At 41.9% G+C, this 16811-nt stretch overlaps 1 protein-coding gene and 1 long non-coding RNA gene across 5 annotated transcripts in view; one reads left to right on the top strand and one right to left on the bottom strand.

Annotated features, from left to right (window-relative positions):
* The window catches only part of LOC110521323 (chemokine-like protein TAFA-5), a 116163-nt gene that overhangs the window by 24730 nt on the left and 74622 nt on the right, over window positions 1-16811 (bottom strand). For 3 of the 4 annotated variants that reach the window (XR_005040867.2, XM_036968676.2, XM_036968677.2), the window contains one exon: window positions 7520-7669. Coding sequence is in view for 2 of the 4 variants with exons in the window: in XM_036968676.2 (XP_036824571.1) it covers window positions 7520-7669 (150 nt within the window). In the remaining 2 variants the exon portion in view is untranslated. Of the gene's footprint in view, window positions 1-7519; window positions 7670-16811 lie in introns of those variants that run through there. The other variant, XR_016495101.1, reaches the window with a different exon arrangement.
* LOC149983916 (uncharacterized) lies at window positions 2397-5162 on the top strand. Its single transcript, XR_016495102.1, has 2 exons — window positions 2397-2456; window positions 2704-5162. It is a non-coding gene; the product is annotated as an uncharacterized LOC149983916 (long non-coding RNA).

Raw genomic sequence — 16811 nt, 5'->3', positions numbered from 1 at the left:
TTAATTTGTTGAGAAAGTAAGGAACTCAAAGCCGTTCCCGCCCCAGGAACATCCCTAAACACAAAATAAATTAAAATCTGTCTATTACATTACAATAACATAAAAAATAATGAAAAGCGAATCAAAAGTCAGGTCATGATATGAGAAAATTGACTATTTGTGTTACAGCAAAATTATTTGGTGCCTTCTAAATTAGTCACAACGCTTTCTCAGAAAAAGAAGCATCTCTGTGATGTTTTTGTGTCCTTCAAAATGCTAATGGCCTAATGAACAACATCGTTCCTTATTCCAAATGACTAGAAACTGAAGGGAGTCGCGTCATATAGTCTAAACACCGTCACATGAAAGGACTAAGACCTTAGCTTCTTTCCAATCCACAGATTTCATTACAACATGCTTGTCTCCATGGCACATTTTAAGCACCTCTAAAAGATCCTTTCTGAAGATTGCTAAACGACCTGAAAAAAACACATCACAGTGTAAATCTCTTCCAATGCACTAGCATGTGTAGTGTTGAAACACATACTGAAAATTGTGTTCTATTATCTGACAATTACTGCAATGGTATACATGCCTCGATTGACTGTACCATGTTCGATTTCCTCAAGCAACAACTGCAATTTTAACAATAACTTTAATAGTTTTCGAAGACTGCCTTGTCTCATGCTGCTTCAATCAAAGATGTGTTTAGCTTACGTTTGGAAAGAGCCTGAAGGATTGCGTAAATGCTAAAGTTCTCCTATACTAAAAAAGAGGAGCTATCATACTTTAACCTCTTGCATTTCAAAAATGGTACAAAAACAAACAAAAAAACATGTTTTTTTCTTATCTTTTACCAGATCTAATGTGTTATCTCCTACATTAATTTCACATTCCACAAACGTCAAAGTGTTTCCTTTCAAATGGTATCAAGAATATACATATCCTTGCTTCAGGTCCTGAGCTACAGGTAGTTAGATTTGGGTATGTCACTTTAGATGAACATTGAAAAAAAGGGTCAGATCCTTAAGAGCTTTTTAAGAGAATTAAGAGAAGATTTACATCAGAGAATGGAGAACACATGCAATGCATTAAAAATAGAGAGGGCAACCTCAAAGACATCGCAACTCTTCAGGCCTGACCACTGCTGGAAGGGGTTTTCCAAGCAGAGTAGAAACAAACCCTGGCCTGACTGTTATAGCCACAAATGCTATCACTGCTATTGATGCTCAAGGCTCACTCCTCTTAATGCTCAATCGTAATTCCCTCGTCTACGCTCACCGCTCGAGAGGTGCATTAGTTAAGGATGTGAGAGAAATACTGTATTACTAGAGACCACGTCCATTATAAAAAAGAGGAAAGTTGAGAGAATAAAATTGTTAGACAATGTGTTGCCAAGGCTACAGAATAATGCATTGCAACCCTCACCAATTGCATAACTAATTAACTGCAGCCAAGCATCGGCGGTAGCAGAACATTTTATTAATGTTACGTATCAATTGTTCTGAACCCACCTGAACACCTGCAAACACTTTATCATTGTGTACTCTGATTTATTGTTGCTTTGCGTAAATACACAGGAAGCATCATCCATGTAAGTAACTCAATTTATTCAAAGAGGAAACCATTTAGTAATCACGTTATTCATCAATATGGTAGGTTCTTCCAGAAAGAAGGTTGCGTGCATGTCCCTTGAGGAAAAAAGGGACAACTACATTCGACGGAGCTGGGGATAGAAGGGGAGGAGCACAAGGATGAGTAAACGTCAGGAGAGAAAGTTTAATGAGGCAATAAAGTCAGAGGTGGTGTGGTATATGGCCAATATACCACAGCAAAGGGCTGTTCTTAAGCACGACGCAACTCAGAGTGCTCGATACAGCCCTTAGCCGTGGTATATTGGCCATATACCACAAACCCCCCGAGGTGCCTTATTATTATTATCAACTGGTTACCAACGTAATAAAGGCGCCGGAGGAGATGGCTGCCGTTTTACGATCTCCTAACCAATTGTGCTATTGTGTGTGTTTTTTTCCGATATTTGTATCTTATTTTGTGCATAATGTTTCTACCACCACTGTATCTTATGACCGAAAATAGCTTCTAGATATCAGGACAGCGATTACTCACCCGTACTGGAGGAATACTTTTTCTTTAATGAGTCGGACGGGAAGGATTTACTACTCTCAACCAGAGGCAGCGCTCCAAGTGGCTGGTGACTTTAATGCAGGGAAACTTAACCTATTTAATCCCATCGGTCACAATAGTGACTGTAAAAAAACATTTTCAGTTATAAGGCTCTAAAAATGTTACTGAATGATCTATCAATGCATTTCCAGTAAATATTTAAATAATAAAGGGTCCCAATGAATGATGTGCAGTGTCACATGTTTAGTGTAAATTGTCACATGACCAGATCTGTTTACTTCCTGGTTGCACCATGAGAAGAGGATGGCTGCATCAAAGCTCCCAAACAAAAGGTTAGTAAAGTATGTTAAAATAAAGTTAGGACAAAGCTTTTTGGTACACATCATCTTTAAGGTGTCTAGTTTTGATATATGCATTTACAATTACTCAACTTTGTTCAGTGTGGTCATAGAATGTGTAAACATGTTGACGGCAACAATAGTGACCGGCGGGATAACACAGTGCATCTAGGTATAGATATAGATATACACATACATAGTTCTTGTTCTACCTAACTTTCTACTCTGTTCTTTCTTTTAGTTTCACTTTGAGTCAAGTTCTGGATATGTTGGATCTAGGTGACGGCCCAGACAAGGCAACATTGCAGTTATCCCTCAAAATGAGAAAGATGCTGTCCTGAGTGATTGTGATAGCGATGGGTCAGATATGGACTATGGACAGGCCATTTGCCAGGCTGTTGAATGCATATGCTGAACCTATGCAAACACATCATGACAGGAACAACGTTATCAGTGATGATGACCTACCCCTCTCCCCCCATCCACAACCTCCCCCACCCCCCTCCATTGTTGATAATGAAGAGCCAAGGGCCTCTACCCGCCAGAGGGTCCAGTCAGAAGAGCCAAGGGCCTCTACAAGCAATAGGGGTCAGTCAGAAGAGCCAAGGGCCTCTACAAGCCATAGGGGTCAGCCAGAAGAGCCAAGGGAAAAGCTGCAGGTGGTCAAAAATAAAGATTGAGCGTTCAAACAATCGAAGAGGCCTGCCACAGATGTGATTCCAAAACACATAGTATACAGCCCAAATATGCAAAAGTTTGGCACGAAACCACTGAGCCATGGAAGGAGATCTTTACTGGCTGCTACTGTTGAAGATCAGGCAAGATATGACAAAGCTTCTCACTGGCCAATCAACATGATGCACCAGTTCCAGACAAGTCATCATTGTGACAAACGTACTACCTATGCATGTGAGAAATGCAAAGCACCACTGCACATTGAGTGCTTCAAGATATACCATGGACAGTAGAAAAGGAGATGAGACCGAATGAAAAAGGACTCGGACCGAAGAGTGAAGGAAAAGCAGCCGACAAGTGTTCAGCATATGTGGGAACTCCTTCAAGACTGTTGTAAAAGCATTCCGGGGAGAAGCGGGTTGAGAGAATGCCAAGAGTGTGCAAAGCTGTCATCAAGGCAAAGGGTGGCTATTTGAAGAATATAAAATATATTTTGATTTGTTGAACACTTTTTTGGTTACTACATGATTCCATATGTGTTATTTCATAGTTTTTATGTCTTCACAATAATTCTACAATGTAGAAAATAATAAAAATTGTAAAAAATTATGATAATGGCCTTTTAGTGTAAGTGCTGTTTGAAAAGACCACCTGAAATTTTAGCTTGTTTTGGTGGGATAAAGCCTGGCAACATCCCCAGGTTAAGTTAATAGATAACAAAGAGAGTTTCAAATATCTCTGCCAAAAGCAGCTAGTTTTCAGGTTACATATCCCTGCCATTAGGCTCATCCAATTAGTCCCCTCACTCAGACCACTCCCAGACAGTCCTAGCTACATTTTTGCTTGATAAATTGTGATTTGCTAAGAAGCTATTTTTGTTTATTTTCTACCATTTTAATTGAAAACATTCATATAACAGTAGTTTAATTGTTACACAAATTATTTGATAGTGAGATAAAAAATGGCTGCATTGGACCTTGAACGGATTACATTAATTGGAAACGAAAATGTAATCCTAAACCATTTTTCCATTTATAAATAGGTAGGGTATGGCTACATTGCCATTGTTGATTTGCCGTGGAAAACAAAGAAATGTAATATTTTATTTAAATTCGACAGAATGGTTGCCAAATAGATAAGTCGTCATTAGACTGCTCAATTAAAAGGATTAAATTGTTCCGATGATAATACCCACCAGAGTGCGAAATATTCATGAAAATGTTGGCAGCAATCAGGATTAAGAGTAAACCCCGACATCCGCTTTAGGGAGAGGTAAATTGATGGCCTATAACGGATGCAATTGAGATCAGCTGAGCTGGTGATTGATGGTTTAATGACAGATCAGATAGCGATAATCTGGGGGGCCATGGATGGTTGCAATTGGCCAGCAGGGTTTGTATCTGTACATAATGTGGTCCACACAATGCCCCCGACATTTGAGATTGTAATATTTAGACAAATTCATATGAAAGGTTGTCTGATTTGAATTGTACTTGTATGGAGACAAATGACCAAATAATTGAATTTGATATTACAGGTTTCCTCTCATCATTTTCCAAAATCTGTGTCAAAAGAGGTGTTAAAAGATGGCAAATAGTTTTTAAAACACTTTTTGAATAGGTGGCTCAGCTCTGTCTCAGAATCAAAGCTAATGTTCCTAAAATGTGTCATTGTTATGCTAATGTTCATGTCAAGTTGTAGCCTTACAGGCAAATTAGACTTCTTTCCTCATATTACTCTACCTGTCAAGTCAACAATGCTCTTTTTTTTTTTTTTTTTCTTTCTTGCTTTACAAAAATATAATTCCCTCCTGAGTTACAATTGTTTGAGAGACTGTAGAGAAACGTTGCAGTTATATTTTGAACCTCTCATCTTTCCAGCTGAGCTTTTTGGTCAGTTGCAATTACTCTTCTTCCAAATGTAACTTTTAATGTCCATAATGTTCATAACAACATGACATGGATCAAAAGGGATCACAATTATGTACTGTAGGTAGAACATAAAATGATCATGAAAAGCAGCAAACTCAGACTACTCCGAATGGCTTGTATCCAATATCAAATGATACTGCAATGCAACAGAAGTCACTGGAATACACTGTTCTCCATGTACTGTCTGGGGTCACAATTACAGTCCGTCTAAATCTTCCCTTCAGCGACTGCCCTTGGACAGGTTGATGATTCTTGATGCTTTCAGTACGATCTGAGAGGAAGAGGCGAAGCGAGAGGGTTCACTCACGTCAATATCTGTCCCTATGTGAATACAGTGATAAGCAGACTGATAAGCAGACCGATAAGCAGACCGATAAGCAGTCCGCCTGCCTCCGCCTTTGGGACAACGACTCCCATTGTTAGGGAAGAGACAAGACCATCTCGTCATTATACAGTATCTCTCGTATGATGTTCTACATCACTAGCAGAAAAACACCATTGAAACATGTTGAAAAGGCAGCAACTTTTTAGGTGGATGTTTTTTTTTTTGGCCTCTAGGCCTTTTGAAAGGCAGTAAAGAATATAATCTTAAATTGAGAAACTACATCTAAAGTACCTCCTTTGTTCTCTCGAAGACACCGGCGATCAATTGAAACGAGTAAACAGCAAAGCCACAGCACACAAATCTGCCCCTACAGTGACCTTTTGTCCACATTTAAAGGTCTCAGGTGTAACTTATTTTATAATCACAATCGGAAAGAGTAATGGGTCTCCAGTTAAGATGAACTGTACCGTGCCCCGTAAGTCATCCCCCTGGTCTACTGGAGTGATATCATTACATCCAGAGCAGACTTCAACAACGCCACTAATCTACCTGGTGGCAACAGTACCTCAACCCTGACAACAGAACCTTTTCATCTCTCACTCTCTCTTTAACTGAAATCAATACCAGGCACCCTGTCACTTCAGGGAGATGTTGAAAGGGGACCGGATAGCATGAAATAGCAGAGAAGCGAAGTCTATATAAACAACAATGGCTACAAACTCCTGCTTTTTGTTGATTCTGTTGAAGTCTCTATTTCCTATGAACTAATACGCTGAAGGAATGTTTCACACAATATTTCCTTGAGAGTCATTTGCGACGGCAAATGGCAGCTGTTCCTTGTGTGATTAGAAAAAGGCCTTGAGGGTCTTTGAAAGAGATCAAAGTCACAGGTGAAATCATTACATGGTAACATTTCCACAAAGGCAGAGGCAATCTAAACTCTTATTGTGCCTTTGTAAATATAATCCAACTCCTTATGAGCAAAAGACAACACCACATGGAGGATTACTGATTTAGTTGACTTTTGAGATATTTTTGCCCACATCCTTGCAGTTTGGCTGGAGCAGAGGGCTTAAGATGTGATGGATATATGGATTATCCTGTTAGAAATGTGACCTCTGTGGAACAAAGGAATGGGGATAGAGGACAAAATCATTTGGAGCACGTGGTACTGCAGCTTGGGGACCTTGAGAACTGAGGGGAAGATTAAAAATGATTGAAATCTCATTCGTTTTTTTTCAGTCTGATGGAATAAACCCTGCTCTATGGTTCATTCCCCAATGTTTATTTCTGGAACAAACAACAAAAGAAAATGAGTGGCCGAGCTAAGATGCGACCTGACATAAATACCAAGCCTGCAAAGATACGGCATGCTCTAGGTAAGTAAAGGTCACTGAAGTTGTATGCCGACATATTTTTAAGAGCAACGACAACCACCAGACACCTCAGGTGTTAAACTTGTCATTAGGATGTTGTGTATGCGTTTCACTTAGGTAGAGAGGTATCATAGCAACAACAGCTACAGGAAGAGTGTCAAAGGCAAGTTGTCAACAGTAAAGCTGGAAAAACAGGTCACAGCGATCAGCAGCTTCTCAAAATGCCAAAACAAAGTTGAGGGTGCCTAAAATAGTCGCTTTGGTGCTAGGCAACATTATAGAAAGGGTACACATTTCTGTCACAACTAGTGCAAAATGCCAATTTCAGCCTTTATAAGTTAAGAACTTTTTGAGGGCTTTTGTCAAATCATCTTTGTAAGTATCGCACAAATGGAGAGAAGGTATTTTAACTTGACAGAACGTCCAAAGTAATATAAGCTCAATGGAATCCCCACAGAGAGAGACAATTCTCTGTGCAGCCAGTAGCTGCTTTCCAATCCTCCCCAGATGGCAACCAGGTCAAGAACAGCAGGTGATGAAATGCAATGCAACATTCCATTCCCATACGAGATGCCTAAACCACCTCAGAGACAACAGAGTAATCCACAACATCAGAAATGGTCCTGGGGATACATAGGAGGTGGTGGCCCAAAGAGGCCCTCAAGGGGAGCATTCTAAGCCCCTCTCAATCCCTATGCTTGGGGGGGCTCTCTCTGAAAGTGAAAGATGGAGGTGGATCTTGGCTCTTACCGTCTACACAAGCCGGTCTGGCTCTCGTGGTGCCGGCAATCTGTCCCTTCTTGCAGGCACACCTCGCCGTCTGTCGTGCTATGGTCCGCCGCGGCTGACTGCTGTCCCGGTCCAGAGTGACAATCTCACACGTACCTGCTGCCAACTGACCTGAAGATAGGAAGAGGAAATTATGTCGGACAGATAACAAGTGGAAGTGAAGGCATGGCAGAATTACCATATGGAGGGATACTGTAGGGATACTGTACTTCCAGTGCTTAGACACATTGAGGTGAAAGGTCCCATTAAATGGATACATTTAGCAAAATTAGAACATTGACCAATCAATCATTCACCACCAATCATAACCAATCACAAAGGACCAGTGTCCTTCCTCATGGCCATTCCCCTCACATCCTATAGGCTAACATCATCCCTGACACAGTGGAGACTGCTTAGTGGAGGACGGCTCATAATAATGATGGAACGGAGTCAATGGAATGGCATCAAAACATGTGTTTGATGTATTTGATACAATTCCACATATTCCGCTCCAGCCATTACCAGGAGCCCGTCCTTCCCAATTAAGGTGCCTCTTGTGCTCTGACACCATCACACGTGATAAAATGGTCTCTAGAGGTTTCCTTAGAAATCCACTTATACCTCCCAGTCATATTTCAGTGTTAATTTCCCTTCCTCAGTGCATGGATGAGGTGGGACAGTGGTTTGGTTGGACACCAGAGTTGTTGATGTATCTAAGTTCTGGGACCTTTTGACCTAGCTCCTGATTGGAGATTAACCTGTGTGATTGGACTGGCCCTGGGGTCTTCTCCATAGGGATTCAGTGGGCTCTCAGAGTCAGCGGTTGTAATTTGCAAGCAGCGTGGTGTGGTGATTTAATCTGGCCCCAAGTCACAGTGTAGAGGTTCTGGGGAGTTAATTAAGTTTACTGCAGGGACACATCCAGAGTAATGGTGGGCTGTCGGATAGTGATTCAGAGAGAAATGTTCCAGCCTCTCAGAGGGTCCCCAGTTAAAATGGAGATGGAGAAAAGCACAACACATCTGTTCTCTGGTATAACCGGAGCAGATAGCCTAGCAGTTAAGAATGTTGCGCCAGTAACTGGAAGGTCGCTGGTTTGAATCCCAGAGCTCACTAGGGGAAAAATCTGTCAATGTGTCCTTAAGCAAGGCACTTAACCCTAATTGCGCCTGTAAGTTGCTCTAGGTAAGTGCATCTACTAAAATGTTTGAGAGTAATATTACAGTTAGGATAAATACTGGGATATTAATACTTTGGAATTGGACCTCCTGCCCTCCATCCAATTATTTCGGTAGTAATGCAGGTCACACGCTTTTTGATAAGGCACGACAGTTCTGAAAAAAATTACACTTGATTTGTGCCACATTCATTATAGATCAGTTACTTTGTAGCTGCATTACATTTAGATTAAAATAACTGAACATGCAGATTCACTGGCATTTAGACTAAGACTCCGTCAGTACAGTAACTACAGCATTGAAGAAATCATTGTCATATGTTTTACTGTATACACAACAGTGCACTGTCAATGCACAACCATTGGGCCATTTCAGCTATATCCATAGGCCCGGGGAAACAGGAAAGGTTACAATCCAATCCCACGTTGTTACATACTGTTGGACATGAGGAACAATCACCTGTGCTCCACATGTACCCCATATTCCCCCCCCCAAAATATTCATTTTATTTCACCAGGTAAGCCAGTTGAGAACAAGTTCTCATTTACAACTGCGACCTGGCCAAGATAAAGCAAAGCAGTGTGACTGTAACGATCGTCATAGGTGGAAGAAGGAGAGGACCAAGGTGCAGCGTGGTACATGTTCATGATCTTGTAATTATACTGAACACTAGAACAAAAATAACAAAAACGGAAAAAACGAAACAGTCATGTCTGGTACAGAGACAGAACACAACTACCCACAACTCAAGGGCAAAACCAGGCTGCCTAAGTATGATTCTCAATCAGAGACAACGATTGACAGCTGCCTCTGATTGGGAACCATACCAGGCCAAACACATAAAAATACAAACATAGAACAAAACATAGAATGCCCAACCCAACTCACACCCTGACCAACCTAAAATAGAGACATAAAAAAAGGAACTAAGGTCAGGACGTGACAGTGACACAAACAACAACACATAGTTACACATGGAATAAACAAACATACAGTCAACACAATAGAAAAGTCTATACACAGTGTGTGCAAATGAAGTAAGATTAGGGAAGTAAGGCAATAAATAAGCCGTTGCAATTTCGCAAATAACCACTGGAGTGATAGATGCATGTGCAAGTGGAGATACTGGGGTGCAAAGGAGAGGAAAATAAATATATATAAATACAATAAATAACAATATGGGGATGAGGTAGTAGGATGGGCTATTTACAGGTGGGCTGTGCACAGGTGCAATGACCTGTGAGATGCTCTGATAGCTGATGCTTAAAGCTAGTGAGGTTGATATGAGTCTCCAGCTTCAATGATTTTTGCAATTAGTTCCAGTCACTGGCAGCAAAGAACTGGAAGGAAAGGCGGTCAAAGGAGGAATTGGCTTTGGGGTGAGCAGTGAAAAATAGCTGCTGGAGCGCGTGCTACGAGTGGGTGCTGCTATGGTGACCATTGAGCTGAGATAAGGCGGGGCTTTACCTAGCAAGGACTTATAGATGACCTGGAGCCAGTGGATTTGGCGACGAATATGAGGGCCAGCCAACGAGAGCATACAGGTGGGTAGTATACGGTGGGTAGTGGGTAGTATACGGGGCTTTGGTGACGAAACAGATGGCACTGTGATAGACTGCATCCAATTTGCTGAGTAGAGTGTTGGAGGATATTTTGTCAATTACATCGCCAAAGTCAAGGATCGGTAGGATAGTTAGCTTTCTGAGGGTATGTTTGGCAGCATGAGTGAAGGATGCTTTGTTGCGAAATAGGAAGCCGATTCTAGATTTAATTTGGGATTGGAGATGCTTAATCTGGATTCTGGAAGGAGAGTTTACAGTCTAACCAGACACCTAGGTATTCGTAGTTGTCCACATATTCACATATCCAGTCAGGACCGTCCAGGGTAGTGATGCTAGGCGGGCGGGCAGGTGTGGGCAGCTATCTGTTGAAGAGCATTTAGTTTTACTTGCATTTAAGAGCTGTTGGAGGCCACGGAAGGAGTGTTGTATGGCATTGAAGCTCGTCTGGAGGTTAGTCAACACAGTGTCCAAATAAGGGCCACAAGTATACAAAATGGTGTCGTCTGCAGAGAGGTGGATCAGAGAATCACCAGCAGCAAGAGCAAAATTGTTGATGTATACAGAGAAAAGAGTCGGCCCGAGAATTGAACCCTGTGGCACCCCCATAGAGACTGTCAGAGGTCCGGACAACAAGCCCTCCGAATTGACACACTGAACTCTGTCTGCACCCATGACAAGCTCTGATACCAGATTGCATAGCGGAGAAGGTACGGTGGGATTCGAAATGGTCGGTGATCTGTTTGTTAACTTGGCTTTCGAAGACCTTAGAAAGGCAGGTTAGGATAGATATAGGTTTGCAACAGTTTGGGTCTAGAGTGTCTCCCCCTTTGAAGAGGGGGATGACCGTGGCAGCTTTCCAATCTTTGGGGATCTCAGACGATACAAAAGAGAGGTTGAACAGGCTAGTAATAGGGATTGCAACAATAGCGGCGTATGATTTTAGAATCGAGAGTCCAGATTGTCTAGCCCAGCTGATTTGTAGGAGTCCAGATTTTGCAGCTCTTTCAGAACATCAGCTATCTGGATTTGGGTGAAGGAGAAACGGGGAGGCATGGGCAACTTGCTGTAGAGGGTGCAGAGCTGTTGACCAGGCAGATCTGTTGACCGGGGTAGAGGTATCCAGGTGGAAAGCAAGGCCAGCCATAGAAAAATGCTTTTTTAAATTCTTGATAATCGTAGATTTATCGGTGGTGACAGTGTTTCCTAGCCTCAGTGCAGTGGGCAACTGGCAGGAGGTGCTCTTACTCTAAATGGACTTTACAGTGTCCCAGAAATGTTTGGAGTTTGTGCTACTGGATGCACATTTCTGTTTGAAAAAGATAGCCTTTGCTTTCCTAACTGCCTGTGTATATTGGTTCCTAACTTCCCTGAAAAGTTGCATATCGCGGGGGTTATTCTATGCTAATGCAGTACGCCACATGATGTTTTTGTGCTGGTCAATGGCAGTCAGGTCTGGAGTGAACCAAGGGCTATATCTGTTCCTGGTTAAAAAAAAATTTGAATGGGGCATGCTTATTTAAGATGGTAAGGAAAGCACTTTTAAAGAATAACCAGGCATCTTCTACTGATGTAATGAGGTCAATATCTTTCCAGGATACCTGGGCCAGGTCGATTAGAAATGAAGTGTTTTAGGGAGCTTTTGACTGTGATGAGGGGTGGTCGTTTGACCCATTACGGAGGCAATGAGGCAGTGATCGAGGGCAGGTTGGTCAGGATGATATCTATGAGGGTGCTTGATTTTACAGATTTGGGGTTGTACCTGGTAGGTTTCATGATAATTTGGGTGAGATTGAGGGCATCTAGCTTAGATTGTAGGACGGCCGGGGTGTTAAGCATATCCCAGTTTAGGTCACCTAACAGTACAAACTCTGAAGATAAATTGGGGGCAATTAATTCACATATGGTGTCCAGGGCGCAGCTGGGGGCTTAGGGGGGTCTGTAAAAAGCGGCAACAGTGAGAGACTTATTTCTGGAATGATGGATTTTTAAAAGTAGAAGCTCGAACTGTTTGGGCACAGACCTAGATAGCATGACAGAACTCTGCAGGCTAACTCCACCCCCTTTGGCAGTTCTATCATGGCGGAAAATGTTATAGTTGGGATGAACATTTCAGAATTTTGGTGGCCTTCCTAAGCCAGAATTCAGACACGGCTAGGACATCAGGGTCATTAGGTTGTGCTAAAGCAGTGAAGAAAAAAAAACTTAACATGCATGAAACCAAGTTTTTTGCAGTTACAGAAGTCAACAAACGATAGCACCTGGGGAATAGGAGTGGAACTCGGGGCTACGGGGCCTGGGTTAACCTCTACATCACCAGAGGAACAGAGGAGGAGTAGGGTACAGCTAAAGACTGGTCGTCTAGTGGGAGAGGTTTAGTCTCTGGAGTTATCAATTAACATAGGTGAGGTCTCCGCATGTGTGTGGGGTGGGACGAAAGAGCTATCTAAGGCAATTTGAGCGGGACTGAGGGCTCTACAGTGAAATAAAGCAATAAAAACTAGCCAAGACAGCAGTAGACAAGGCATAGTGACATTATAGAGAGGCATAAAGCAATCACAGGTTTTGATCAGGAGAGCTAAGACAACAATGGGTAAATGGCGAAGAAAGGGCAGAATGGGTCAGTTAGATACATACAGGACCTGCGTTCGAGGCTGGGGCCGACAGGTAACACTGAAACAGTGCAGGGGGCACCAGCTGTGTAGCCTAGTGATCATAGGGTCAAAAGAGTAGCAATAGGTGAGACAGGGTGCTGTACGGTATTCACTACTACACTGGGCGAGCAGGGGACACAGCATTCAGAAAAAGTTAACGGGCCTGGGCTAGTAGATGGTTCTGCGGTGATATCGTAACAGAATAGCCTGATGAGATCACGTCGGGCGATCACGTCGGCAGTCCAGTTGTGATGTATCGGAGGGGCTCCGTGTCGACGATAAAGGGTCCAGGCCAATTGGCAAAGGAGGTAATTGTAGCCCTAGAATTAGTTGGTATATGGGCCTTGCTTGAGAGTAGCTGGTGCTTGCTTCGGGACAGAGGCGTTAGCTAACAGTAGCCATTCGTTTGCAGCTAGCTAGGAGTAATGATCCAGCGTAATGATCCAGAGCGGCAGGAATCCGGTGATATGATAGAGAGACGCAGTGCGATACGCTCTGGGTTGAAATCACGCTGTGCAGACTTGGAGGTGATTGTCCGAGCTAAGGCTGGCTGAAGCCGGGGGGAAAAGGCAGCTAGCCGTGGCTAACAAAGACTAGTACCTAGTTAACTGGCTAGCTGCTGATGGAAATTCCAGTTATAAGGAATCAAAATAGCAGATCCGTACCACAATGGGTGAGGCGGGTTGCAGGAAAGTATTTTTAGTTCTTTGATAGAAGTGAGATTAAGATAGACGTTTTTTTTTTTTGTATATATCTGACAAGTAAAGTATGAACGTTAACTCATTAGAATGGTCCGTGCTACCCGGCATCCTTGGGATGTCCCAGCCCCCATTGAAGTTGAAATATAAAAAAGGTAAGGGTTAAGGTTAGTGTTTAGGTTATGGACGTCGAATAGCACTGAGGACCCCGAATAGCACTGACCACGTTAGAATTGGCCCTGCCTGTATGTAGCTTTAAGCTTTAAGGCCTGTCACATTAATGATAGCTACATGAAGATGCATGTGCAGATGGGGTAAATAAACACTCCATCAAAAGCTGAAAGATGGAGACGGATTTGCAGTCTCTACTGTATAACTACATCATCGATGTGATTATTGACATCTCACTCAAGCGCTTTCAGGGATTTCTGTACATTCCCTCCCTTGCTCAGATATCATTCTCATTTGGATTGATTTGCTGACTGCAAATGAAAACTCAAAAATGGACATGGCATCTTTATTCTGCATGCTTCTCCTTTTCAAGCATGCCAAGACACAACCTTGAGCAATGAAATCAAAGATTTTCCCCAGCAGATTATTTCCTTTAGTATCACAGTACGCCTATCAAAAAAAGGGGATGGTTTGTCCTTTCGCTGTTCAAGTTGAGGTAAAGCCAACATACTTTTGTAAGCTCTCACTTGTTGGGTCTGTGATATTCTTTGTGAGGAAAAGTTGAGTAAAATACTGCTCCCATTTTAACCCTAACTTATTCATCTGCTAAATCATAAACAACAAGAGGCCATTATCTTCTTCACATTTATATGAATAGAAAACCTTCTGGAGTGCCATATCGCATTATGGGCAGCTTAGATCTTACATGTATTTGTGAATGATCAAATCACTACATATCACATGCTTGCTATCCAGAGGCAGAACATTCTCAAAGGTGGCTATTGAAAATAAGATATGGCACACTGTGATTATGCTACAGGGAAAAGGTATGGATGTCATTTGAATCATTCCATGATTCAATCCAATACAGCTTTTTTCCAGGTGTGAAATCTCTGCTTTCCATTGTTGCTGTCTATTTTCTGTCCTGCGTCTGGACAGCTCGAATGGATGTGGGAGTGCTCACCTCAACAAACAATGTTAAACACAAAAAACATTTATTTTGTCATGGCATACAGAAGGTCAAAGCCAGTCACAAGTTCAATGTTAAATAACGCTGCATTTACTACTGCCTATGTCCACAATGGTGCATAATTTCAGTAACATGTGGTACATACCGTACATCAATCATATGAATCACAAAACTGAACAGATAAACTTCCTGTTAGTGTTCATCCAAAATACTTCCCCCGTCTATGTTTGCCTCATCAACCATTGTTCCGAGCTATCCTGAATCTGTGCCACGTCCTTACCAATTGAAGTTGAAATGTAAAATGGTTAAGGTAAGGAATAAGGTTCGGTAAGGGCTATGGTTAAGGTAAGGAATAAGGTTAGGGCTATGGTTAAGGTAAGGAATAAGGTTAGGTAAGGGCTATGGTTAATGGTTAAGGTAAGGAATAAGGTTAGGTAAGGGCTATGGTTAAGGTAAGGAATAAGGTTAGGTAAAGGCTATGGTTAATGGTTAAGGTAAGGAATAAGGTTAGGTAAGGGCTATGGTTAAGGTAAGGAATAAGGTTAGGGCTATGGTTAAGGTAAGGAATAAGGTTAGGTAAGGGCTATGGTTAAGGTAAGGAATAAGGTTAGGGCTATGGTTAAGGTAAGGAATAAGGTTAGGTAAGGGCTATGGTTAAGGTAAGGAATAAGGTTAGGTAAGGGCTATGGTTAAGGTAAGGAATAAGGTTAGGTAAAGGCTATGGTTAATGGTTAAGGTAAGGAATAAGGTTAGGGCTATGGTTAATGGTTAAGGTAAGGAATAAGGTTAGGGCTATGGTTAAGGTAAGGAATAAGGTTAGGTAAGGGCTATGGTTAAGGTAAGGAATAAGGTTAGGTAAGGGCTATGGTTAAGGTAAAGGTATGAGTTAAGGTTAGGGTAGGGACGTCCCAAGGATCCGGATAGCACTGACCATCAACTATTCTGCTGAATTCAAGGCAGAGTTTATTACTTGTCACAATTCAACCCGTCATAATTCAGCCTACAAAGGCAAAGAAATAATACACCTCTGTCAGAACTGCCAAAGTAAACCTTTCTGTGGATGAGCCTTGCTGCAACTGTTCTCATCAGAAAACTGAAACTTTCAATCCAATCTATTTCGGCAGATGAGTTGCTTGAGCACTTCAGTGATTATTGGAAGATTTTCAAGAGATGATTTGATTCTTTCTCTACTCCCTTTCACCTCATCCAAATAACTCTCAAAGTTATTTCAATGTTCACTCTCTTCCAATGTTACTTCATTAATGACTTTGCAGCCTTTTGACATAAAACATTTCTAAATGCCCATGTATGTACGTCTTGGTACGCTACCATTGTTCAGAAATTGTGTAGGTGAGTGTGTAGCTAACCTAATTTTAATTAAATATCAAGTACATTTTCCATTAGAACCAAGGTGGATTGTTGTACTGCATGACCTTAGATATTTATCTTTCGTCATAGGAAAATCTGCAATTTTTCCATAGTATCTGCAGTAATTGTTTTCTGGTTTGGCCTTGTATTATGTTTCCTTGTCAAGAAACAGCTAGAAAAACCATTAAAGAAAGAAGATGAAGAACAATAAGTGAACCCTCATGTTTACCCATGGTGCTGTGTTTTAATGGAATGTATTCAAAACCCCTGCGAGATCAGCTTATACTCCACAGGGTCTAAATACTACATTTTCCCCCCACATTACTTACTTCCCCATTCCCTTCCATGAGAAACCAGAAATGTTGTTGGCTTTTTTTCAACCACTTTGTTTGGATGCTGGGGAATGCTGGGGAACCCTGAGGGCTATACGATATACTGCACGTAGCTAGATGTACCCAGGCGTTTTTTAATTAGCTAGTTTCAGTTAGTTTCACATTCCAGCTCAGGTTTCATCTGTACTACGATGGTGGATATTGCTCGTCCGTCTGCCGCCAACTCTAACAGGCTAATAACTGATCGTGCATGTCACACACGGCCAGTCGAATTCCGAACTCGTCAGTGAGACAATGCTGAAACATCAATCCATGAGCGAGTCAGTGCCACATTAACATGT

Source organism: Oncorhynchus mykiss, chromosome 4, assembly GCF_057628025.1.
Source record: "Oncorhynchus mykiss isolate SJ-2025 chromosome 4, ASM5762802v1, whole genome shotgun sequence".
Taxonomy (NCBI): Eukaryota; Metazoa; Chordata; class Actinopteri; order Salmoniformes; family Salmonidae; genus Oncorhynchus; species Oncorhynchus mykiss.
This window is presented reverse-complemented; position numbering and strand designations above follow the sequence as displayed.